At 48.2% G+C, this 26,926-nt stretch overlaps 1 protein-coding gene across 1 annotated transcript; it reads right to left on the bottom strand.

Annotated features, from left to right (window-relative positions):
• Positions 1-505: 505 nt before the first annotated feature.
• Positions 506-25,919, bottom strand: Slc26a11 (solute carrier family 26 member 11). The gene is given in 17 exon segments (XM_059272248.1): positions 506-1,216; positions 1,219-1,272; positions 1,486-1,558; positions 2,524-2,657; positions 3,089-3,188; positions 4,033-4,160; positions 5,352-5,492; positions 5,689-5,744; positions 7,052-7,112; positions 15,943-15,993; positions 17,802-17,874; positions 18,233-18,408; positions 19,966-20,108; positions 21,052-21,131; positions 22,881-22,966; positions 24,532-24,724; positions 25,692-25,919. Coding segments are annotated over 17 exon segments (1,791 nt in total). The 5' UTR covers positions 25,875-25,919; the 3' UTR covers positions 506-1,157.
• Positions 25,920-26,926: the final 1,007 nt, after the last annotated feature.

Genomic DNA, 26,926 nt, shown 5'->3' with positions numbered 1-26,926 from the left:
TGCTGGGGTGGTGACGCAGCTGTCTGTGAGTCATTTCTGCTGCTGTAAGTGACCTGCCTCATCCTGTGCGGCTTCGGTCCTGGAACCCTGACTAGGGGCACCGAGGAGACTTAGGAAGGACAGACACACAGGCGGACAAGGCACTAGCCACACCTCTTACCTCCAGAGCCCAGAGCCCAGCCTCAGTGTGTTTATCATGTACATCACAGAGCTAGGCAGGTGTTGGTAGGTGAGCAGGCTCAGGCTGTCAGCAACAGGAGGAAGAAGAAGCTGCAAGGCTAGTTTCTGTGCACATCACTCACTGGCACGAGACCCCCAGGAAGGCCTGACCATCATTCTGAGCCTCACCAGCCAAGGTTTTGCCACTCTCATGGGGCTGAGGCACTGGAATCCTTGGCATGGCTGTGCCCACACCCTTCACTCATTCGTGGCTTCCTCCACACAGGTCCCTATCTAGACACACACACACACACACACACACAGACCCAGACACACAAGCACAGAATAAATAAAAATCTTGTATTTTAATGCCATCCATCATCATAATAAATAACTCACAGTAAATGACTGCATAAAGATGGTTTACAAAGTACCTTGATGTAGTGATTTGGTTCACATAAGAGGCCACCATGTGTACACACTGACAGATACCTGTCCTGGGCAGGGGACCTCAGGTGAGGAGGACAGTGAATGGGATAGATGAGTTCTTGGATTTTTTTTTTTTAAACAAGCATTAATGTTTTGCCTTCTTTTTTTTTTTTTTTCAATGAAAACACCAAAGTGATGACTTTCATTTAAAAACACACCATTTTAAACAGTCCTCATTGTACTTGGCACACTGTGGCCCCCTCTCAGCTCAGCTTGAACTCTGAGCTGTGGTCAGGCACATCTCTGAGATGCTTGATTTTCCGCCTCTTCTCGGGCAGGGCCTGGTTCCAAACAGGAATTCAGGACCTGGGAAGTGCCAGCTCGCCCCAGCCAACCTAGGTCACAAGTCCTGGGTCCTCCTGTTCACCTGGCCTCTCTCTCCCCAAATTCTCACAGCTAGGGGACAGCAGGAAAGTCTCACCGCATGACTTCCTGCTCTTTTCCAGAGCCACCTGTGGGGTGCGCTTTCAGTCCCACCAGGCTGGTGAGTCTGTCAGGTGACGTCAACATCAAATCACAGTGACAGAACCTTCTAGAGACTTCAGCAGGGAGATCTTGTGCTCTGGGCAGAGTCTTCGTGGATGTTGTAGGGTTGAGTCCCTGGTTCCTGCTGCAGGGATTTCTCTGCAAAACACACGGGATTTTTATCAAGTATTGAAAACACTCCATAAGGCCGGGTCCTACCATTGGATGGGATTCGAGGAATGACCGTCACCCAGGGTATGGTGCTGAGGAAGAAAGTGTGGGCCTGCCTGGGCCAGGGCCTTTCCCAAGTTCAGGGCTTTCCTGTTCCATATTCATCATGGAGTTTTGCTGAGGAATATTCCTGGCACTCACCGGCCTCCTCCAGAGTGGTGAAGTACTGGAACCCCTTCAGGTCAGCGGCCAACAGCGTGCGAAGCACAGGCACCTGGGGGACAGACAGGCTTCAATCCAGGGCAGGGGGTGGCTGCTCTGAAACATGGGAGAGGTACACTAGTGGATGCCTACTGTTCCAGTGAGATTCTGCTTTGTCTCATATGGATGGAGGAGGAGGAAGGTGGACCTTGGGGTCCTCCTGCCAGAGAACCTTTCATAGGAACAGTCTCCATAATGATCTAAAATAACGAACCTCAGCCCCCGACTGGGCACCATGATAAAAACACTGCCTGACTGAACAGCCAACATAGCAACGAGAACATCTGCTGGCACCATTCAGCTTATGCAGAGCACACCCACGGATAAATCCTCCCCTCCCACAGTCCCCTCTTCCTCCCTATAAAGTGGTGCCCCCTGGGCACAGTCCCCATTCTGTTATGATTAAAGGACACCCCACTTCTGCAGAGGTTGGCCTCCTCTTTCTTTTATTTTCCACATTGACTCATGAATCCTGATCTAACAACCATGAAGATGAGGGCACGCGCGCGCGCGCGCACACACACACACACACACACACACACACACACACACACACACCACAATGGGCACAGGTATGGCCCTGGACCAGAGCCCTGGCCGTAAGTTCCCAACACTGGGCACACAGACCACATATGTGGGTCGGCGCTGACCACAGAAGAATGAAGTCAGATGGCCAGTAACCTGCCAAGTTATAGCCACAGCAGCAGAGAGGCCTGGACATGGGTCCTTATAATGATCATTTAGGATTTTAAAATATTTTAATTTTTGTTTTTGACAGGGTCTTACTCTGTAGCCATAGCTAACCTTATACTTGAAGTGAGACCCAGGCTGGCCTTGAACTCATGTCAACACTCTTGCCTCAGCCTCCTGCATGCCAGGACTATAGGTACATGCAGTAGTATCTGTCCACAGGTGTCACAATAGCCCAGAGCCACAGGGAGGGCTGTGGACCCTCCTGAGGTGGCCTGGCTCTCCTACCTGCAGGCCAACGAAGGCCAGGGAGACGCCCCGCCTCTGGAAATCCTCCAGGAGCTCACTGAGCCCCACAACCACGGTGTAGTCTATGCTGCTGACATGCGTGCACTCCAGGACCGCGCAGCGTGGTAAGGATGCTGGGGAGAGAGGCCAAGAGTCTGTTACAGCATAAGGTAAAACATTTGTCTCTGCAGCCACGGCAGGGGTGAAGCAAGGCCATCGAGAGACCGTTCCCCAGGACTGTCACTCAGCAAAGGGGCCAGGGTGGAGGCAACGGCTGTCTGGAGAAAGCTACTTCCTTCTTGGGTTCCCCTGAATGTCAACTCCCCAGGCAGAGGAAGAGGAGCAAACATGGCCTTTGCTGAAACAGGCTGTAGGGGAGTCATGGGACTGCTGCCCAGCAGGGACTGTCCGATCCGCAGCAGACACTACTCAAAGAGGCCTGAAGTGTGAAAGCAGGTGACTGTCTCCCCGACCACCGAGGCTGTGCCTGAGGGTGCTGAGGCTGTGGTGCAGGTGAATGCGGGGGTGCGTGCTGATTTCTGCTCATCTTGGCTGACCCACATACCTTCCAGTGCCCGGGTCATTATTGCCTCTCGCAGGGCATCGATGGCAGGGAAGTGCAGGCCACTGGCCGGCTGCAGGACAAGAACGTGTCCTTCTGACACCTGGGTGGAGGAAGGCAGGAGTGAACGCCAGAGGCGGACGGGGCAGGACCAAGGGCTTAAACTCTCCCACTTTTACAACTGAATTTCAGTTGCAGCTCTCTGGGAAGGGCAAGCAGGTGTCTTTGCCGACAAAGGGCCATCAATCTACAAGGCCCTTACATTCAGGGTCGAGGGAGAGAACAAACACAGAGGGCCTAAGTCAGCCTCACAGTGTCTCAAGGACAAACCCAGCAGCCCCTTCTGAGTCACGTCCAAACTTGTGCAGATGTGTCCAAAAACGATAAGACTGAACCTCAGCCAGTTAGAAATACACTAATGTCCTCCCTCTAAATTAAAATAAATAAAAAAGAATATAGAATTGTGAGAATAAAAAAAAAATTGGCATGTGAAAAAAAAGAAAGAAAAGAAACACACCAATGTAAATGCTGCCCGCTTAACCAATTATGTAGCTGATCCTGACTCCCCTAGCTGTGCTAGGGAGCCCACACTCATCTCAAGGTCGTTGACATTTTGCACAGGTGAGCGACCCCACATGCATGATGGGATAATAAACGCTCTTTGTTCTTCCATACTATTAGTCTGGGGTCTTCCTTCAGCGTTCCCACAGGCCCTACAAGGATACTCTTCTAGGCTTTGCTCATTTGCTCATGGACAGGCAGGAAGCCCTGACCCAAGCCTAGCACACGGGGTACAGCAGGAGGGGGAGCTGGCAGGGGAGCCCCCAACACCTCACACTCAGGAGAGCTAGAGATCGCTCTCCCTCAGGAGCACTGAAAACAGAAGACATCTTAGCTACCTTAGCAACCCAGGGCTTCCCACCAACATGTCCCCACTCTGGGCCTACCTGGGTCTTGGGCCTAGCCACAGAGTGCAGGAGGATGAGCAAAGACACCAGGGTCCCGGCCAGGATGCCGTACTGAACCTCCCAGAAGCACAGCAGGAATGTCACGCAGAGTGGCAGCAGATCCAGCCCTAGAAGTGAGGGTTCAGGGCACCATATCCTGCTCCCTGCTCCCCGAGCCCCATGGCCCAGTGGCCAGCCCCTTAGCATCTCCTAGGTTAATAGTGGGGATGAGAGCCCTAAAGATCTGTTAACAGGAATAGAAGCTGTAGGCTGCAGCTGGCCCACAGACCACGGGCAGAGAATTGGGTCCTTGTCTAGCAGGGTAGGACCTGCCTGGCCCAGTCCCATCCCTCCAGCTCCTGTGTGCAAGTAGGCATGGGGAGGAGCTTGTCAGAGAACCCAGAGAAAAGGGACAAAGAGAAGGAAGGTGTGTGTGTGTGTGTGTGTGTGTGTGTGTGTGTGTGTGTATCTATGTCTATGTCTGTGTGTCTGTGTATGTATGTGTGATATGTCTCTGTGTGTGTGTGTGTCTTGTGACTCCCAGGATTCTCAGAGGACTCCTTGGCTGATGTAGTGTCCTGGGTTCAAAATACTTTGACTCAGCCTGGGATTCTACTTCTGAGGCAGGAACCCAGACATGCTCACTCTCCATGGAGCCCCAGCTTCTTCTGGAAGCATTTATTATATCTCCCCCCGCACACACACACAGTAATACACTTCAAGGCTGTCCTAAAGATGAAATGTGATGACACACAGAAAGACTGAGACAGAACAACTGACCATGCCTACATCTGGCAACTGTGGCCAACGAGGAAGAAGGGGAGGCAGAAAGGCTGCTTTGTGGGGTTGGGCAGTCACCCACCCACCCACAAGAAGATGGGAGGAGAGGGAGGGGACAGAATGGGAGACCCCATTCTCCACTGAGCTCAGCTCTGCACGGACCAAAGTCCAGCTTCCCCAAGCAGACACCCTGAGTGACAATTGTATTTCCTAGCTTTTTGTGTGTCCTTTCCTAACTTTACCACAAGGCCCCTGCTCTAGCCCAAAGTAGGGCTGCAGGCTGAGATGGGCAATAAAAGATGCCCTTGGCATTCAGACACCGTGTCAGAGGTTGCCTGCCTTGAATGCGCACATACATACTCTTTTTTTTTTTTTTTTTTTTTTTTCGAGACAGGGTTTCTCTGTGTAGCTTTGCGCCTTTCCTGGGACTCACTTGGTAGCCCAGGCTGGCCTCGAACTCACAGAGATCCGCCTGGCTCTGCCTCCTGAGTGCTGGGATTAAAGGCGTGCGCCACCACCGCCCGGCTGCACATACATACTCTTAACACGCCAGAGCGTCCTGAGGATCTTGGCATCAAAGAGCGGGGCCACAGCCATGATGATGACGGCGGCCAGTGCAGACTTGGGGATGTAGTAGAAGAGTGAGGTCAAGTAGTCCAGGGATAGCAGCACCAGCACACCTGTGGGGGGAGGGGTTCCCACCCGGCACCCACAAAACGAAGTTGAGGGATGGAGGGGCCTGGTGTCCAGTGGGACACAGCTGTGCACCCACACAGACTTGCTATGAATGCCCTACGAAGTTAAGAAAATTATGGGCTCCTTCCCCTCTCCACCATGCCCATGCATGGACCCAAGGTAAAGAAGGGGGGGACTCACCAGTCACCAGGCCCCCTGCCGGGGTACACACTCCAGATTGGGCATTCACAGCTGTCCTGGAAGACAACAGGGAGAAACCTGTCCATCTCCAGTGGCTGAGGAGAGCTGTCTGGCCTCATACTGGGGCTGACCTTCCAGTCGGATCTCAGATGGGAGTTAGGGCAGGCGGAGCTGACAACAGGTGACTGCATCCCTCAGTCAGCACAGCCGCAGGGCACTGGGCACGATCTCCATGGTTGTCTACATTTTTTTTTTTTTTTCCCAAGACAAGGTTTCTCTGGGTAGCTTTGAAGCCTGTCCTGGAACTTACCCTGTAGACCAGGCTGGTGTTGAACTCCCAGAGATCTGCCTGCCTCTGCCTCCTGAGTGCTGGAGTTAAATGCAGGTGCCACCACCTCCCAGCTATCCTTTGACAGTTTTATAAAAGTTTATCTTGACATCATCCCCCATTCTTCTCTCTCATGTCCCTTCCACTTCCTCTTTTTCTTCCTAACACGTCCCCCTTCTTACTCATGCCTTGTTTGGACGGCCCCTGAGTTTAACTAGGGCCCCCTGCATAAGCCTGGACGCGGAGCACAGGCAACTCACCACGGGCCACACTGGGTGGGTGGGCTGCCTTGCTTTCCCTAATACATGTGTCTATTAAGTATGAAGACACCAACCAAGAACCCCAATTCCTTTAAGATCTCCCGTCTTCTGCCCCCTACATCCTAAGTTCCTGCTGAGGAAGGCACAGCTCCCCTTTCAGCCATGGGGCTTCCCCTCCCATCTTCCAGACTCCAGAGAAGATTGCCTCCAAACCTGACTCATCAGGACAGAGACTGAGAACTTCCTGTACCCATTTCTTTCTTTCTTCCTCCCCTTCTTTCTCTCTCTCTCTCTCTCTCTCTCTCTCTCTCTCTCTCTCTCTCTCTCTCTCTCTCTTTCTCTTTTTAACAGTCTCTCACCATATAGACCTGGCTATCCCAGAACTCACTATGTAGACCAGACTGGCCTTGACCTCACTATATAGATTCAGCTTCCGCTGCTTCCCAAGTGCTGGGACTAAAGGTGTGTGCCACAATGCCAGGCTCTCTCCCTACTTTCTTTTGGAATTAACTCAGGTACCAGCATGCCTGGATGGGCCAGGGACTTCTACCACTAAATGCAGGGCAGGGATGCCAGGAGCTATTCTGAAGGGCAGCTGTAACCTTCCTTGCTGTGGACACGGTCACAGCTTTCCAAAGGTCTTTAGAATGCCTGGGGGACTAATAGGGAGAAGGAAGAAATAGTCAAATGTGGTTAGGGGTGTGGCAAGGGGAAAAGTGGTCTTTGGCCCCTGTGAACCCTAAGTGCACAGAGAAGAAAGAACATGGCCACTCACCGCCCAAAGCTGCCAGTGACTGGGTAAGACGAGACGAGGGAGCCCAGCATATTGGAGAAGCCTGAGGAGAGAACAGAGGTTTCCCTGAGGAGAGCAGGGACATCAGACAGAAGGAAAAAAGGCAGGAGGAGGTGGGGGTCAAATGCAGAACTACACAAGGGAAGGATGGAGGGAAGGACTTGGGATCCCTCCCCCACTTTCTTCTAGGAAAGGGAAACAGATCTTTATCACACTCATCTGCACTGGAGTCTAGGGGTTTTTTTTTTTTTGCTTTTTTGTTTTGTTTTGTTTTGTTTTTTGAGACAGGGTTTCTCTGTGTAGCTTTGGAGCCTTTCCTGGAACTCACTCTGTAGTCCAGGCTGGCCTCGAACTCACAGAGATCCACCTGCCTCTACCTCCCGAGATTAAAGGCGTGCACCACCACCACCCTGTGGAGTCTAGTTTTTTAACTCCCACCTCAAAGTCTAGGTTTTTGCTTTTTTTTTTTTTTTTTTTTTCTCTTGAGACAGGGTTTCTCCTTATAACAGCCCTGCCTGTCCTGGAACTTGATCTGTAGACCAGGCTGGCCTCAAACTCCACCTGCCTCTGCCTCCCAAGTGCTGGGATTAAAGGTGTGCACCACCACTGCCTGGCCAGCCCCCAGTTTTTGCTTTTTGAGACAAGGTCTCATGTATCCCAGGCTGGCCATGAACTTGATATGTAGTTGAGAATGAACCTGTGAGTCTTCTGTCTCTACTTCCTGGGTGATGAAATCACAGGTTTGGACCACCATGTCCCATCTGTTCTAGGTTTAAAGTAGAGCTGGCTCAGGCCTTGCCATATGAAGCCTCATGACACCTTAGAGACAGTATCAGTAACTATGGAGAAGACATCTACCTGAGTACCTATAACATGGCTGTTGTGAATGCCAAGTCAAGCTGAGGGACCGAAGGTCAAGGCCGGCAAGGTGCCTTCCCCAGGTAACACTACAGACCACATCACATAGCCTTGCTGCACTAAGGAAATAAGATCTTGGCTCACACTTACCACACTCTGCCTACCCAACATCCATCCCACCCATGAACCTTTACAATGACCTACAAGGCAACTACAGGTTCAAGGTCTGCTCTTGGAACTTCCCTAGCACTAAATGTAAGGAAGCCAGTCAAGTCGCCGTGCCCAACTTAGACACAAAGCACGGGCAACTGACTAGTGGCCACACCACTGAAAATGACTCTCTGTCCCAAGCAGCCATTTGCTGCCAACAGCTCCTCTGCCAGAGTGGGTAGGCTGTCTTAAAACACTAATCAGAGACCCCAATTCTTTTATGATCACCCCTCTTCTGTCCCTACATCCACAGTTAGGCTGGGCTGACCACGGGTCACTAGAAGGTGTGGTAGACTCACAGAAGAATGAGAAAAAGCCCCAAAGACTAGGGATTACTGAAGTACCAGCCCCTCTGGGGTCCAGAGCCATGCTTGAGAGTAAGGAGGGGCAGGGGCAGCAGAAGGCTTGGTAGAGTCTAGACAGTGTTGCTGGAGATTTGTTAGAACTGACATTCCGAAACTGCTAATAAAGTAAAACCTTGCCAATAAAGTTAAACATTGGCAAAGAGCTTGCAGTAATTTTTTTGAGAGAGATTAGCAACAAATATCCCCAAAACAAGAGACTTCAGTGTATAAAATGAATTAATTGGATCCTTCCTAACATTGTACAAGGAACATCAGTTTCTAGAGCCCCTACCTTCTATACTGATGTAAATAAATCAGGAAAGACAGGTTATAAGTCAGGAAAAATAAATAAAATGGCTCAAACCCCTTATGATTCCATTCAAAAGTCAAAATTATACTTTATTTTTATGGTATTAGATTTTCCAGAACCTTTTAACATAGTTACTGACTCTTAATATACATAAAGAGTTGTTTTACATATTGAAATGATAAATTTATTCCAGATGATTCAGAATTAACTTTGTTATTTATTCAACTACAAGTAACCAGAAATAGAAATCATTCCTTATATATATCAGATCCAATACAGGCCTACCAGGCCCTTTAGCACAAGGTAATGATGAAATTTATCAGCTATTGATAGGAAATGTGCTAGAAGCCTCAGAATTTCATAAGAAACATCATGTTAATAGCAAAAGTTTGAAGATTTTTCTATCACTTGGCAACAAGCCAAGGAAATTATAAAGAAATGTCCTACTTATTCTTTATATAATCAAACTCCATTATCTGCAGAAGTAACCCAAAAGTTACTCAAAGAAATTAAATTTGACAAATGGATATGTTTAATTTTGCAGAGTTTGAAAAATTAAAATATGTCGGGTGGTGGTGGCTCATGCCTTTAATCCCAGCACTCAGGAGGCAAAGCCAGCCAGATTTCTGTGAGTTTGAGGCCAGCCTGGTCTACAGAGCAAGATCTAGGATAGGCACCAAAGCTACAGAGAAAACCTGTCTTGGAAAAAAACAAAAAGAAAAGAAAGAAAAATTAAATATGTGCACCATACCATAGATTTCAAGGGGAACTGCTTTGAGTTCCAAAAAGGCTGATTCTGTAATTACACATTTATTAGAAGTTATGGCCATTATGACAATACCTGTACAAATTAAGACTGACGATGCTACAGCATATGTCTCTAGTAAAGTGCAAGTTTTTTGCATATTACAACATATAGCATATTATAGGTATGCCACACAATCCTACAAGACAAACAGTTATAAAATGATCTAACCGCACTTTAAAAGATATGCTTAATAAATTTATTAACTTTAAATTTTTAAAATGCTAATGAGAAAGGAATGGCAGCTGCAGAGAGACATTAAATAGAAAAAAACTGCTGAATTAAATCAACCTGAGTATTTCAAAGACATGTTGAACTCAGAATGGAAACCACAATATGTGTTATGTTGGGGAAGATGTTTTGCTTTTGTTTCCACAGGAGAAGAAAAGCTATGGATACCATCAAGATTTTTGATAAAGATTAGATTTAAATAGGAGAGACCTCTTGTTTAGGAGAGGTGATAGTTCATCAAACAGCATGACCACTCCATCTAAACTAACTCTAAGGCTAACAAATGCCTTTCATTTGATCAGATATAACCTGCCAAAAAGGGGAAATTCCCCCCAAGTTAGGGTTGGGGTAGGGTTTTGTTTTTGTCTTTCCAGGAGAACAAAAGCATCCAACTAAGGAATCTGAAGACCACTGGACAAAGGAGACATCGAAAGAAAAAGGACAAATCATCCAGAGACAATGTCCCAAGAAAAAAAGTAAATTGGCCTAATGGTATAGCACCTTTCCAACAGGATAAATCTTCCCAAATGTTTGTTTCTGCTGTTCTCTATAGACATAAGAGGCAAATGGTCTTTTTGTAGTCCCAATTCAATTAAAAATTAAAGCTGGCTTTGGAGTTGGAACATGGCTCTCTCCTTCTCTAAACCCAAGCATGCCTGTTAAAGAAAAATCCAAAAATCTCTGTCTCATGTCAGAAGAGCCACTTGGTATGGGACAGAAGAAAAACCAAAATTAAGGGACTATTCTACTGTCACTAATCTCATAACCCTTTCATCTAATTTTGACTCTTTAAAACTTTTCTTAAGTTATAAATATTATCTCAAAATTTCTAAGATAATATATATAATAAATAAATAAATATATAAATATATATATTTAAGCTTTCTGTCATGATATTAATGGACATACAGAGTACTAATTCTAGAAATTGGCTTCATCTAGCTTCCTGTACCTGATTTTAGGCTTGAGTCTGAAACAGGTAACTAGGAACTAAGTTTGTGTACCCTGGATGTACATAACAGATTGTGGTCCTTTAACTTCTTAGAGATCTGCTGCATATGACTTATTTAAAATGTTTAAGTTTTCTGCAGTGAACCATTCCTGGCAGTGACCTTTGAGGTCTCTAAAAAGATGTTGGTGAAAGACCCTAGCCCTTCAGGCTTACACCCCCAAGCCTCAGAAAGAGAGAAACTTCAAGCACCAGGAAATGAGAAACTAAAAATCTAGTTCCCAGGGCAACCTGACTCAGCCACTACTCAATCACCCCTGTAACAATATAACAATATAAAGAGATTTCTATTAAGAGGTGTGCTCAACTGTGACTGGGAAAGTTGCAAATGTTCCAGGGAGGACCACCGTGACCTGTATGCACTCCCACCCGGATACCCCCCTTGAGGTTTCAAGAAAAATGTGCACACTGACGTAACTGTATACCCTCTGTGATCACTCTGTAACCAGACAATGATTTTATGAAATTAGCTTCTAGACATAAATCAATCGAAGTGACATTGTATGGGAATAGTAATCTTACGGCTTTTGTGGGTTTTTCCTTTAAAAGCCCTTATGGGGCTGCAGTAAGTTGCGACTCTTCCTCTTGGGAGCAGAGTTTGCCCATCTGTACAGATGTTTCTTCAATAAATTCCTCGTGCTGTTGCATCAACTGGACTGGAGTCTGGGTTCTTGGGGCGCCCACTTGAGACCCTAAACTTTGGGGTCCAACATTGGGACCCTGCAACAATGAATCCACCTAGATTGTGGTAATGCCACTAAGCTGACAGACACCATCCAAAGATCAGCATTGGACTACAAACTGCTCATTACAATTTCAAGGTGGTTAGCTAAGATGGTCCAGCCTTGTAGATTACTCCAGCCCTGCACTTTCCCATCACATGGAGACTGGACAACAGCTAGCTCTCCCAGGACTTGATCATTACCCCAATTTTCTCAGGGTCTCCCAAAGATGCCATCACCCCCAGACAATAGGAAGTAATTTTAATAACACAATGCCCACATTCACAATAGTTGGGGTGGGTGGTTTTTTGGTCATTCAGTAGATTATGGATTTTTATCATCATTTAGGGGGGTTGGTGAATGTGGTGATACACTATGTACCCTAATAAAATTTGCCTGAAGGTTGGAGAACAGAACAAGCCACTAGATTAAACACAGGCCAGGCAGTGGTAGCGCACACCTTTAATCCGAGCACTCGGAAGCAGAGATCTGTCTGGATCTGAGAGTTCAAAGCCATTCTGGACTACATGAGATTAACTCAGTCTAAGATAGAAACAGAGCCAGGCAGTGGTGGCACACAACTTTAATCCTAATACTTGGGAGTCACACGCCTTTAATCTCAGCACTTGAGATCTCATGCCTTTGTTTGAAAAGCACACACACCTTTAATCTCAACACTAAGAAGGAAGTAATATGGCTGGGTGGAGAAAGGTATATAAGGCGTAAGGAGACAGGAACTAAAGCCCTTTTGGCTGAGAGCCTTTCAGCTGAGGACTCAGAGGCATTCAACAGAGGATTCACAGAGTTGGCCAGGTGAGACATGGTAGTGGCTTGTTCCTTCGTCTCTCTGATCTTTCAGCATTTACCCCAATATCTAGCTCTGGGTTTTTATTATAACACCATTTAAGTTTCGTGTAACACATGACAAGTTGTTATTGGTCATGGTCAGGGAGGAAGCTAAACAAAAGAGACTAGATCCAGGGATCTCATTCTGAAAAGAAAAAAGGGGATAGATTGACCTGCCTCTGCCTTCCAAGCGCTGGGATTAAAGGTGTGCACCACCACATCTGGCCGAATCTATTTTTTAAAAAAGCAACTACTAGTCTCAAATATTTTACGTTGCTATGGATTTCTGTATATTGATACAAATTTAAGGTTGTTTTTTTTTTTTTTTTTTTGGTTTTTTTTTTTTGGTTTTTCAAGACAGGGTTTCTCTGTGTAGCTTTGCGCCTTTTCCTGGAGCTCACTTGATAGCCCAGGCTGGCCTCGAACTCACAGAGATCCACCTGCCTCTGCCTCCCGAGTGCTGGGATTAAAGGCGTGCGCCACCACCGCCCGGCTTTATTTTTGTTAGAACATACTGTATATATGTTTCTACTCTTGTTTAAGGTATTGTACCTATACAGCTCATTTAAAAATGTAATGAAGAGCTCTAGTCCTTGAAAGCTACTTAGGATAATAAAGAAATGTAGGTTATTAGTTAGTCATCTATAACAATTAAATTTGTGGCCATGTCAGGTATGTTTTCAAGGTCAAACAGACACAGTGTAGATAGATAGATGGTCTCCAAACACTTCAGAGACCTACAGACTATGACATGTAAGAGGTTTTCATAACCTAAGGCTTTTCATGACTTGAGACACAACTGCTCTTGGCTGCACCAATCTACTTCATAAAAGGATGGTGAATATCGAAGAACCTCCATATGGAGTTTGCCTCATTGTGGCAAAGGTAGCCACTGGGCAAAGACACTGCCCTTGCCTCAAGTGCTGACAGCATGCTGTCCAAACTGGACAAGCAGGACACAAAAGAAAGCAACTGCCAAACTCTGCCAAGACAACGTAGGGCAGTCCTTCAGAATTCCTGCTTCACAGTAGTATGTCAGGTACTCTAGGCCCATAGGCTGAAGATGGATGCCCCAACGTTGCAGAGGAACCTTGGGGGACTGTCCAGCCAGCCGTCTCTGTCACTTCTTAGTTTTGGAAGTTGTTTACTCTGCACTTCCTGTTTAATCAGCTAATATTTAATCCTTCTCAGGACTTTGATGATGTTGAAGACTAGATAGTTATAGTTTCATTTCTCCTTGTTACCAAATACAGAAAAGAAACTCACAAAAGAGGTGTAAAGTGTATAATGTTGAGAGACATAAAAGCTTAAGTTGTTTATCTAAGAAAATATTTTAAGGTCTAAAAAGATATTTTTAGGCTGGTAATACAAGTTATGATAGAAAATGGTTTAGGTATAAAACTGTGGACTCTCCAAGATTGGATAGATAATGTAGTATTTTCTCTGAATTTGCCAAATACAAATGGACTGAACATTTTGAATGTATTTCTTACTTGATAATTGTTCATATTGTATACAGTTTTACTTTTTAAAGATTAAAACTTTCCCTTTTTATTTAGACAATACTTGATAATTGCTCTTTTTTTAAAAAAGATTTATTTATGTATACAGTATTTTGTCTGCATGTGTCCCTTCAGGCCAGAAGAGGGCACCAGATCTCATTACAAGTGGTTGTGAGCCACCATGTGGTTGCTGGGAATTGAACTCAGGCCCTCTGGAAGAGCAGTGCTCTTAACCACTGAGCCATCTCTCCAGCCCCGATAATTACTCTTATTATATAAAGTTTTACTTTGTTAAGCTTAAAACCTTCCATTTTTATTTAGACAATACTTGATAATTGTTCTTATTCTATAAAGTTTTACTGTATTAAGCTTAAAACCTTCCATTTTTATTTAGACAATACCTGATAATTGTTCTTATTGTATATAGTTTTACTGTGTTAGAGTTAAACCTTTTCCTTTTTATTTAGACAAAAAGGGGGAAATGTTATGGAATATTTGTTTACACTGTGTGAAGCTGTGTCACTGTGATTGATTTAATAAAGAGCTGAATAGCCAATAAGCTAGGCAGGAAGAGAATGGGCGGGACTCCAGGCAGAGAGGAATTTGGGATGAATCCAGGTGCTTGAGCAACACCAGCGAGACACTGAAGAAGTTAGGCGTACAGTACCAAGAGATAACTGAGCCACGTGGCGGAATGTAGATTAACAGAAACAAGGTTAATTTGAGTTATAAGATCTAGTTAGGAAAAAGCCTAAGCTAAGGCCAAGGTTTCATAATTAACAATAAGTCTCCATGTCGTTACTTGTGAGCTGGCAGCCCAAAGGGAAGTCCGACTACAGGACAGTGACCAAAGGCTACACAGGTTTACACTGACCCATGGTGGTCAGGGATTACCTTGGGAGGCAAAGCCAGGTGGATCTCTGTGAGTTCGAGGCCAGGCTGGTCTACAGAGCGAGTTCCAAGAAAGACCCAAAGCTACACAGAGAAACCCTGTCTCAAAAAACCAAAAAACCAAAACAAAAACAAAAAACCAGCCCCAGTACTTTCCAGGCTCACATGGGCATTCACCAGGTAGGAAAGCCCAGGTCCCACAACATATTAAAAACAGTTCCATTATCAAATCTAAGATTCTCAGTGAGGGGCTGAAGCAATGGTTCAGTTAAGAGCACTGATGCTCTTGCAGAGGCCCCAGCTCCTGTGTCCAGCACCTGCATGGTGGCTCACACTGTTTGTAACTCCAGTTCCAGGGAAACAGATGCCTTCTTCTGACCTCCACTGCACACACACACACACACACACACACACACACACACACACACACTCCCAAATACGTAAAAATAAATGAATCTTTAAAACAGAAAGATTTTTAGTGTTCTTTCAAAACACATCAGAGCCGGGCGGTGGTGGCGCACGCCTTTAATCCCAGCACTCGGGAGGCAGAGCCAGGCGGATCTCTGTGAGTTCGAGGCCAGCCTGGGCTACCAAGTGAGTCCCAGGAAAGGCGCAAAGCTACACAGAGAAACCCTGTCTCGAAAAACAAAAAACAAAACAAAACAAAACAAAACAAAAAACCAAAAAACCAAAAAACCAAAAAACAAAAACACATCAGTACATATGTTAGTTTGTAGGGACAAAAGAAAGTTCAATTAATCCTGACCCAGACCCTAGTGGACCACCTGAGTCTTCACTGACCCATGTGTCCTTGCCTGGAGAGGGACACATTGGGAAAAGATGGAGGCACTGTCCTGGGTCCCGTTACCACATGTTCTTCCAGGGAAAGGCATTCAGGAGACTCACCTGTGGGTCGGCCTGGCTGCACCCTCCAGCTCCCTCCCCAGCATAGGACAAGGCTATAGTTTAGGCAGGCCCAGCAGGCACTTGGCCAGCAGAGGAACAGACCACAGGAGAGGGATGGAACTGACTGGACACCTGAGGACAGGTCCAAGCTGAGATTTCAAAGTCCTCTCTCCCCCACAAACATCAAAACTGATACAATCGGACAGACACAGAGGCACTGGGACCAGAAGGGGTCTTACCGATGGCCAGCAGCTCCTGGTTGGCATCAATGCGGTAGTTATTCTGAGAGGCTGAAGAGAAAGGACAGCACAAATGTTGTCACTGATGTACAAGAACAAGTGATGTGTGGTACCAAGTTGAGCAACTTAGTTTACACACATAAAACATACACAAACTGAACACACTTGATCTTAAAAATCCGAAAGCAGTAGCTAGAGAGATGGTTCAGTGGTTGAGAACACTTGCTGCTCTCACATAAGACAGGGGTTCGGTTCCCAGTACCACATGGTGGCTCACAGCTGTCTATAACTCTAGTTCAAGGGGTCCAATGCCCTCTTCTGGCCTCCGCAGGCACAGCACACATGTGGTGCACATACATACATATAGACACTCATACATACATAAAAATGAATTAAAATTTGGAGGGGGAGGTTGAAACAGGATATTACTGTGTGACTCTAGCTGGCTTGTAACTCCCTATAAATTCCAGGCTAGCCTTGAACTCACAAAGATCTGTCTGCCTGTATTTCTGAGTGCTGGGGTAAAAGTGGTAGTCTACCACCCCAGCAAATAAGCAAATCTTAAAGAGGGTCTGATTGGGGTTAGGGACAAAGTGTTGGAATGCTGGAGAAGGAATCTGTTCTAGGCACAACCAGGACCAGGCAGGAAGCATGAATACAGAGTTTTGAAAGCATGTATTATTTTTGCTGGGAATGACGATGGGAATGGTGTGTGTTGCTGGGGAAAGAACCCGTACCAGACATGTTAGCCAAATGCTGTAGCACTGACCCCCACTCCAAGCCCTGGTTTTAGTCTTCAGAATCACCCTGTCCCCATATTGAAGAGGACCTGCTGTGGTTATGGACTGGAACCCAGACACCGGTAAGGCAGAGCTAGAAGAACTGCTGTCTCTGGTGGGGCGAGTGAGGGATTTCAGAGCCCCGCCTTAGAAAGGTAAGGCCCTGGGACAAACGGAGCCGGAGGGAGAAAACACGGGGTCAAAGTTTTAGGAATTTAGTGAGCCCAGTACTAAAGTTTAAAGTTCGGCCTTGCTTACTGATTAAATTAAAACTTTTCAGCTGGATGTGGTGGCTCATTTTAATCCTAGCACTCAGGGGACAGGCAGGTAGATCTGATGTGAGTTCAAAGCCAGTTTGGTCTAGCAGTGACTTCCAGGCCAGTCAAGGCTACACAGTATGGCCTGGTATCAAAAACAAACAAATAAATGAACAAATTTTGGGGCTGGAATGACGTCCCAGGGTTGAAAGAGCTCATTGCTCTTGCAGAGGACCCAAGTTCAGGCTCACCACCACCTGCAACTCCAGTTTCAGGGAATCTGACACATTCTGGCCTCTGCAGGCATCTGAACTCGTGTGTGTGTGTGTGTGTGTGTGTGTGTGTGTGTGTGTGTGTGTGTAGGAGCATCCACACCCCAGAAATCAGCAAGGGCTCCATACTAGGACTCATGTACCCACACAGGCTAGGCTGTCAGTATGTTAACATCACATCCTGATGGGGTTCCTCACTACAGAGTCCTTCTTACAGTGTGCTGGGTGTCCTTCGTCTGGACTCTGGGAGCTAGGAGTGCTGCATACTTGCACAGACTGCATTCTGAGAGCAGCTGGGCCATGCTGGCTCCCTCTCAGTCTGTGAAGCCTTCTGGATTTTAGGTTACAGATGTTCCTTAACCCTACCCCCACCCCACTTCAATTCATTTTTAAAACATGAGCATGTATTCCTTGTATTAAAATTCTAATTTTAAAAATTAGAACAGGCAAACACCCCAGGAAGCAGGAGCCTGGTGTGTGTGTGTGTGTGTGTGTGTGTGTGTGTGTGTGTGTGTGTGTGTTGGGGGAGTTATGGGCAGTGGGCATCTCACCAAAGGATTTGGCCACGGCGATGCTCTCCAGGAGGCCCACCAGAGGTATCACAGCCAGTCCAGCCCCCATGTCCTGAGAGGAGAGAGGGACAATGAGTAATCTTCCTGTGCTCAGGGAGGGTCTTTCCAAGCAGGGACCCACTGCAGCAGTATGGTCCTTCTTGGAGGCTAATGGAGGCAAACATTGCCCAAGCTGCAGGAGTGTGAATTTACACTGGAGAGGAAATACCACCTCATCATGAAAAGAGAGGCATGAAGAGGAATCTAGCAAATGCATCCCTTCCCAGTGTCCAACGGAGGAGGGGGTTCGAGGCAGAAAGACATGTGTCCTATTTGGTTTCTTCTCCACTTTCCTGAGACACCCCATCTTGAGGACCCGCCCCAGGGGCCATCTCAGCCTCAGTCATGCTACTGGCTTTGCGTCTGCTCACCTGCACCATCTCAGAGAATGAGATGGTCTTATTATCTGTGGTCACTGAGAAGGGTGGGGCCCGCACAGGAGGGAGCCCTGTGGCTATCTTCCCAGTCAGAACAAAAGGATGGTGTCCTGTCACTTCGAAGGAGTAAGCAATCAGGGCTGCAAAGGAGACCACCAAGGCATTGCGAGCTGGGACAGACGGGAGAGAGATTGGTGAGATGCAGTCTTGATGCTTTTGAAGCTTTATTTATTATTTTATGTGTATAAGTGTTTTGTCTGCATGCATGTGTATGTATCCTGTGCATCATGGGTGCCTGAAGGGGTCAGAAGAGGTCAGTAGATCGCCTCGAGCTGTAGTTATAGTTCTGAACTGCTATGTAGCTGCTGAGAATTGAACACAGACCTCTGCAAGAACAGCAAGTGCTCTTCACCACTGAGCCATCTCTCCTGCCCCAAGACACAGTCTTAATGAGAAAAGGAAGGTAACTGAGGCACGACATCTCACAGTCAGGGGACACTACCCTTCCACAACCCCCCACTGCAGCCTGGAAGACTCAGCAGGCATGGGCACGTGGCCTTGTGAAACACACACCAGTGGGAGGTGACAGGAAGTAATGAAGCCTATTGTATGATGTAATGAAGGCCCCTTGATAGACTTCTCCCAGAGTTCCAGAAGAGACGCTACCAGTGGCAGATTAATTAATCTGAGGGATACGCTAAAAAATCTATGTATACAAAACTCTTAGTCCATTCACTTTATTCTTCTGAGTCAGTTCTCTCTCTACACAGCTTCTACTCTGCTCTCTCAGTTAGCTCCTTTCTCGCTGGATTTCTCTCTTCACTTTTCTGCTGTCTCCTCTAAGTGCTATCTTAACTCCTTCCTCTTAGCTCTGCCCCATCTAGGTTCTCATCCGTCTAGTTCTTTCCCATCTTTGCTCTCCCGTCTCCTCCTTTCTCATCTTGGTCTTCCCCACCTGGATCTTCCTCATCTTCCATCTCATTCTTCTAGTTCTCTCCTCTAGCCCTCCAATCTAGTTCTCCCCAAGTCTCTGAGGTTTACAGTTATATACCCACGCAGTAGCAATGCTCTGGCTAAGGCAAGGTCACCAGGCTTGGATTCCCTCATGGTCAGAAGGAGGGCAATAAGATCCACACAAAGAGCAGTAATTACCAGACATCATCTGCAACCCAAAAGGGAAGTGACTAATGGGGGACAGAATCAACTAAGGGCTAAATTCGGTTAATATCTGAGCAAAGGGGATTTTATGTGCTCAAACTACATTCTTAGAAGTGGTTAGGTAAGGTGTTAGGAGTCTGACAGTGACAAGTGAAAATAAAACTGCCTTCTTTTCCTTTGGCCCCTTATCTGTCCAAGCTATCTCCACTGCTGCCGTTTTTTTGTTTTTTGTTTTTTCCTGGCAGGGTGGGGGTGGGGGGTGTAGCTAGGTAACCTGCTTCACACTTGATGTACCTGTAAGTAGAAACCCTTTAGTTCTGAGTTAATTGCTAAAGGTCAATAAATTAAAAAGTTAAAGGTCAAGCCCGTCTCAGGAAAAAACCAAACCAAACAAACAAGAACACTGCCGGGACAACCATAGTGACCACTGATGTCCCCGATGGGCAAAACCGTTTAAGTCTGAAAACTATCTGCTGCTGTGCGTCCTCAGCTCAGCTCTGGGCTGGAAGCGCCTATGCCCACAGCACCAACTCTGTGGAGCCGGCTCCTCTGCCAACAGGTCCCCTTACCTGTTGTGACAGTCCACACCAGCCCACGGCTGAACTTGACACCAAGGGGCGTCTGAGGGTGGGGAGGAGGCATGTGTTCCCGCATCAGCTTCAGCACAAACAGCAGCACCATGCAGGCCAGCCCCAGGACGGCGTCGCCCACCCTGCGGACAGAGGGCCAGTCAGCACCTGACTCTGTGCCTTGAGGGCTGCTGGGGCTATTCTTTCCTTTTATTGAGATAGGGTCTCTCTACACAGCTAAAGCCGTCCTTGAACTTGTAATCCTACTGCCTCAGCCTTCCAAATGCCAGGATCACAGTCAAGAGTATAGCTCTCAGCGGTAGCTTTTGCTGCAAGTCTCTCCCTGCCCTTTCCACCTTCTCCTGAATAACCTACACCTCTGTTCTACTTCAGAACCTCTCCGGCCTCTGAAGGACACACCCTTCCGAGGGCTGGGAAGTGAGAGGCCCCTCATCACCATGGCACCGGGATCACTGGCCCCATTTTCAGTCACGTGTCCTCTGGCCTATAGATGCTTAGTCTGTTCCCAAGAGGTTTGGAGGGCTTGGGATGGCACGGTCAGTGACTCCCACTATAGCACTGCCTGTAACGGGCTGGGACTGGCCAATCTCACTCCCTTGCCCCCCACCAGGGCAGAAAGGAAGCATCCGGCCACTGGCTTCAGACCCTAGGGAGCAGCAGCAGACTGCCCTCCGCTCGGGTGGCTCCCCAAATAATTTCTGGCATAAGGGGCAGGCTGTTCATTCTGGCTTCCACTGGGCTCCTGGGGTGCGTTATCTAACTCTCTGAAGGATAGGCCCCCTATGGGTGCCCCAGGTCTCTCCATGGCTCCCTGGCCCTGCCTGCTGCCCCTATTCTCTGCCTCACTAAGAACTTTGGGAGTGAGACACTGACAGAGAAGGCTCTAGTCTGTCCACACTGCCCAGGTCTGGCTAAAATGCTGCCGACTCTGGGTCTGGCCAGGCCCGGCAGACCTGGTGTCTGCAGGTCTAACTTGGGACAGCACTGCTCCCAAGGGCGCCTGTGAGACAGAACAAATGTCGCCTGGATGGGGCTGAGGTCAGGAAGGACAAAAGCCGACAGTACCTGGTCTCTCCGATGTGGAGGAAGGTCTGATACACCTGGAGGAAGAACTGCCGGGGGACGTTCCGCAATCCCAGCAGGTTCTGTTCAAACAGAGGAGCCATCAGACCACGGCCCACCAGCAGCCAACGGCTCACACTTGACCCATCAGAGGCCCCGGAAGTCCCTCGCTGGACCCCAATCCCCAAGGCCATGCTGCTCAGGGCTCCCAGGAGACCCCAAGGCAGGAGAGTGGTGTTATCTTAATAAAGACAAAAAAAAAGTTTGGGACGCCCCCAAGCAGGGAAAACAGTTCTACAGCTGTGTGGTCAGGAGTCCCGGGCTGCCCCTAAGCACCTGTAGACACTGGTCCAAAGTCATGTCCATCACTCCTAGCACCACCCCCACCAACCAGAAGGGAAAACCACACCCACCACAAGACTACACATGGGCAGGCAGGGCTCCAAGGGAGCCGGGTGCTGACTGCCTTCAGGAAAGGGGGCTCTACTCCCTGGTTTTGTCCTTTATCATTGGAGGTCCAGGAGGGGCTGTGACAAGCTGTGACAGCCTGACACCTGCTGCAAACACTGAGGTGTGGGAACTCTGGGTAAGCAAACACAGATGCATTCTGGGTCTCAGGGGACTCCTGTTCTAGCCATGTCAGAGTTCTGCGGGTCACGATCTAACCAAGTTTTTAAAATCTGGTGGGCAGCTAGGATTGCAAAACAGGGGGGCAGAGAAGGATCCCCTGCTGGCACCATGATCACAAAGAAACCACTCAATTCTCACGAGGGAAGGGAGGAGTAAAAACATAAAATTGAATTATGTTGTTTTCCAAATAGAGGCGGCCCTCACAGAAAAGACACGGGCACACCCTGACAAGTGTGTACATACCTCCTCACCACACTTGCCCATACCTTGCTAAGATGTTTGCTTGTTTTAAAGTGGGCACAATGACCAGCCTGTCATCTAGGGGTCTGGTGTGGGAGGGGAGTTAGACTCATGAAAGTGTGACCTAGTGCTTAGCAGTCAGAGTGAAAAAAAGAAGAAAAGAAAAAAAAGAAAAAAAGAAAAAGAAAAAGTCAGCCTTCCCACACACTTACCCATATCCCCACCCTGGATTTCTCAGCCCGCACCAGAGAGGTGGAGCAGCCCCTGGCCTTGAGAAGCATGCCTTGTGGAGTTGTGGGGTGGTGACACAGGGTCACGAGCCAGAGGTGTGGCCCTAAGTATGCCACGAGGGGCCCAAGTGGACAAGAACAGGACAGAGTTCAGTTCCACTCTGCACAAGCTTGGCAGGTGCACACTTCACACAGAGCACCCAGTCCCATCCTCGTGGGCTGGCAGTGGACAGAGTAAATTCTACCCTTGGGTAACTGAAGAACAGGGGTTTTAGTACTTTCTGTAGATATCTTACATACGGTTTAAAAAAACAAAAAAGGTAAAGTCTGGCGTACTCAAAAAAATGGTAAAGAAAAACGGAGGGACCACAGTAGCAAAGCCGTGCACGGTCAGATCTGGAAGATGGCTGCTGGAACCTGGCAGTTGGCTGGCAACCACGAGTCTCACGCGTTCATCAAGACCGGACAGAAGCACCCTGGGAAGCCCATCTGGCACTGGGGCACAGATGCAATAAAGCCAGGAAATAAGGTACCGCAGCCAGCCCCAGACTCCCTGCCGTGGAACCTGATGTCACTCAATACCTCCTCTAGGAAGGCACCATGTGCTTCTCATTCCCTGGGGTACAGACGGCCACAGGCCCCGACAGGCTACAGGCAGGACTGGCCTCAGTCTTACTCCCAGGCATGACGACAGCAGCCACGGGGTAGAGTCCAGGTGGACACTGTGCCTACCTTGATCTGTCCAAAGCCAATGGTGATGGTGGCAGCAGAAGTGAAGCCTTTAATGACAGGACAGGAGATGAAGTCCAGCAGGAACCCTGTGGCCAGGAGAGCAAGGACGGGGACATGTTATCAACCTCAGGAGAAGGGGTATGTGTGGGCAGGGAGAAGGGGCACAGTGGGGCTGGGGGGCAGACTCCACAGCTAAAGACTGACCGGCAACATGCCGCTCTGGACCTCTCTTTCTAAAGACTTATTTTTTTTAAATGTGTGTATGTATGTGCCTGTGTGAGTTTATGAGCACCATGTGTGTGCAGGAGTGAACAGAGTCCAGGAGAGGATGCCAGATGCCATGAAACTATAGTTACCGTTGGTTCTGAGTTGCCCAGGTGGCTACTGGGAATTGAACCTAGGTCTTCTGCAAGAGTGGTACATGTTCCTCTTTTTTTTTTTTGAGACAGAGTTTCTTAGTGTAGCCTTGGAGCCTGTCCTGGAACTCACTCACTCACTCTGTAGCCCAGGCTGGCCTCGAACTCACAGAGATCTGCCTGCCTCTGCCTCCCAAGTGCTGGGATTAAAGGCGTGCACCATCATGGCCCAGCGTGGTACATGTTCTGAACGGTGAGCCCTCTCTCCACCCCTGTATCTGTGGTGATTCCCCTACAGGTTTGAATGAACCCAGCTCAACCTGTTTTATTGTAACTGGTGCTGGACAGGAGCTTCTAGCCATGTTTAAGCACAGCGTAATTTTGGAAAAAAGTATTGGGATAACAATTAACTCAGTCCCAGTGCACAACAACTTAAGACACATGTTTACATAGAGATTCTTTACAAAGTACATCTGGCTTCTTTCACAAGAATGGGTACTGTTGACTCATAGATAGGGCCCAAGATTTAGGGTCTAGGGAGCTTGACTGAGGTAAACATAATCCTGTGGGTGTCAGGACTGGCCTGGCCCTGAGATAACACAGAAGTCACTTAGGCTGTTGTACAGCACGTGTGACATCACTCGTAAGAATGGACTTTATAAGCCAGGTATGATGGTGCACGCCTTTAATCCCAGCACTCAGGAGGCAGAAGCAGGCAGATCTCTGGGTTCAAGACCAGCCTGGTCTATAGAGCGAGTTTCAGGTCAGCCAGGGCTATACAGAGAAACCTTGTCTCGAAAAACAAAACCAAAACCAAATCAAACCAAAACAAAACAAAACCAAAAAAGAATGGGTTTTGTGTTCTAAAAGCAATACTCAAGGTTTTAGGAGAAAGAGTCTGGGATAAGTAAAAACAAAATTTCTGGGAGATATAGGCAGCGCCTGTCTCATCGGACAGCAGAGGATCACCAGTTGTAAAACTACACTCTTCCTGGCGTTCTGGAGGAACACTAAGCACCTCCATTGACAGGTGAGTGTGTTTATCCTTCCTGACCTCTCCAGTGCTTATCTGTGTGCACGAGGCCTTTCTGCCCTCTACACATATTCTAGACATTTTGGAAGGTCGGAAAGGTCTAGGCTCTACAAGTGTTCTCGTCTGGCCCCTGTGCAGAACACAGCAGAGTTGGAGGTGCCCCTCCCTGTATAGTGATGTAAAGAAAGGCACCCCAGGAGGACTTGGAACCCCAGGAAGAGCAGCTGTGAACGCCCCCCACAACAGGAAAGCAGAGTCTTACCCAAATGCAGGAACCCCATGGCCAGCTGGATGCACCCAGACAGGAAGGCAAGCAGCACCGCATAGGCGGGCTCACGGAAGGTGTAGAAGGACACCAGGAGGGACATGATAGCCGTGGGGCCCAGAGTCACGTCCCGGGAGGTGCCCAGGAAGTAATACACGAAGCATCCCACGAAGGCAGAGTAGAGGCCATACTGTCGGGAAGAGACTGCAGTGAGCACCAGGAGGCCCAGGCAGGTCACCAGGCATCCATGTCTCTGTTGTCGGCACCCCAGCACACATCAGAGGATGCACCTCTCTCCTTCCATTAACTACCAAAGGTGGGGGCCTGGGGCCATCTGCTGGAAGCAGATGTGTACTTATATTTGTGAGTCTGAGAAGTGTTTGCCTTTTTATTTATTTTTATTTCTTTTTTTTAATTTCTTTTCTTTCTTTATTTTTTGGCTTTGGTTTTGTTTTGTTTTGTTTTTTTGAGACAGAGTTTCTCTGTGTAGCCCTGGCTGTTTTAGAACTTGCTCTGTAGACCAGGCTGGCCTCAAACTCACTGAGATCCACCTGCCTCTGCCTCCCAAGTGCTGGGATTAAAGGTGTGCGCCACTACTGCCCGGCTTTGTTTTTAATTTTATGATCCTGAGTATTCTGCCTGCAATTATGCATGTGTACCATGTGAGTGCAGGTGACCTCAGAGGCCCTGTTGGATCCCCAGTAGCTAGAGTTACAAGTGCTTGTTATGAGCTGTACCATGTGGGTGCTGGGCCTGAATCCAGGTCCTCTGCAGGAGCAGCAAATGTCCTTAACTGCCGAGGCATCTCTCCAGCCCCAAGTATTCCTTTAAATCTGTTGTCTGTGATTCAGTCTTTAGCCTTGTACTCTCAATCCACTTGTCTCAGCTTCCCAAGTGCTGGGATCTCTGGGAATGAGACACCAGTACCTGCCCAGTCACCATAAGCCATGATGTGGGCCTCAGCTGGAAAATCTGGGACTAGCTTGGCGCCGAAAGGCAGTCACATGTTAAGTCTTAACAGTTAAGAGGTTAGACACAAAGAGGCCACCAGGGTAGGACACGTCCAAGTGTCTGAGGGCGCTGTCGGGTGTTTCTGCCTGTGCAGACACTGAGGAACAAGGCAGGGTCAGGCTGTGGAGAGGGGACAGCTATTTCACCTGGGGTGGGAGTCCGGCCACTTCCGCATAGGCCAGTGCCTGGGGGATGACTGTAAGTCCCACGGAGAGTCCAGCGATGAAGTCCATCCTCAGCCACTGCAGAGAGTAGGCAGGCAGCCAGGCCAGGATGGGCAGCCTCCTCTGCAGGGCCCCACGCGAGCAGCAGCAGGTGTCTGGTGCCATGTCCAGGCTGGGGCAGACCTCTCACGGAGGACAGATTCCCTAGAGTGGGGCTGGGCATGGGTGACACAGAGCAGTGATCGAGAGCTGGGCTTGGGAGAAGGTGGCAATATCTTGTAGAACCCCCCCTCCCCAGGGCCTCAGGAGGAAGAAGTCTGCCTTTTGTGGAGGGGAGGCTGAACCAGGTGGCTAAGCTCACCAAACCATGATGATCTGGAAAAGGAAGTCACCAACCTGTGCACATGAGCCTGGACCAAGGATTCAGGAAGGCCCCCTCCCTTGGCCACTGCCCCTGAACCCCACTGTCCCCAAGCCTGGGTGTCTCTCCATTAGCAGCAACTCCTACTAACAAACTCTTGCTAACCTGGCAAACCAGCTCTTCATGGGAAGCCTAGAGACTAAATTTTAGGCTCTGAAGAATCGTTTCTTTCTCAACTCCCTCCCCAGGAAACCTGACGGTAGTACCAGCCCAGATAGAAGCAAGTCCTGCATCTCAGGTCTCCAAGGGCTGACAGAGGGTGTGGTTGGGCAGCCTGAAGGCTCCACAGTGCCAAGATTTACAAGTGTGCACCTTACCACCTGGGAAAGCCACCACCGAGGAAGGGCTCCACTCACCACTGAGGACTGCAGTGGAGGAATGGGGACCGGGGTGGGTGGGGGTGGCTCACATTCTAGAAGTCACGATTTCCCCAGCACCCACCTGTGGCATTCATAGCCCCAAACGAGCCCTGGGGACTCTAGTTGGTTTTCCAAAGACCAACTAGAGCTCCCAAATTAACTCTAGGTACATGTAGCATCCTCTAAGATTCTGGCACACACCACACACACACACACACACACACACACACACACACACACACACACGAGTCCACACACCACACACACACACACACACACACACACACACACACACACACACACACACGCACACACACACGAGTCCCAGCACCGTAGCTAGTTCACCACTACTGGTCTACTCGCCCAATCAATCCCCTGAAGTGCTATTCTGGACAAAGTCCACTCCTCTCCACACCCACGCCGCTGCTAGCTCGGGA

Source organism: Peromyscus eremicus, chromosome 8a, assembly GCF_949786415.1.
Source record: "Peromyscus eremicus chromosome 8a, PerEre_H2_v1, whole genome shotgun sequence".
Lineage (NCBI taxonomy): Eukaryota > Metazoa > Chordata > Mammalia > Rodentia > Cricetidae > Peromyscus > Peromyscus eremicus.
The sequence above is the reverse complement of the archived record's forward strand: the minus strand, read 5'-3'. Positions and strand labels throughout refer to the sequence as shown.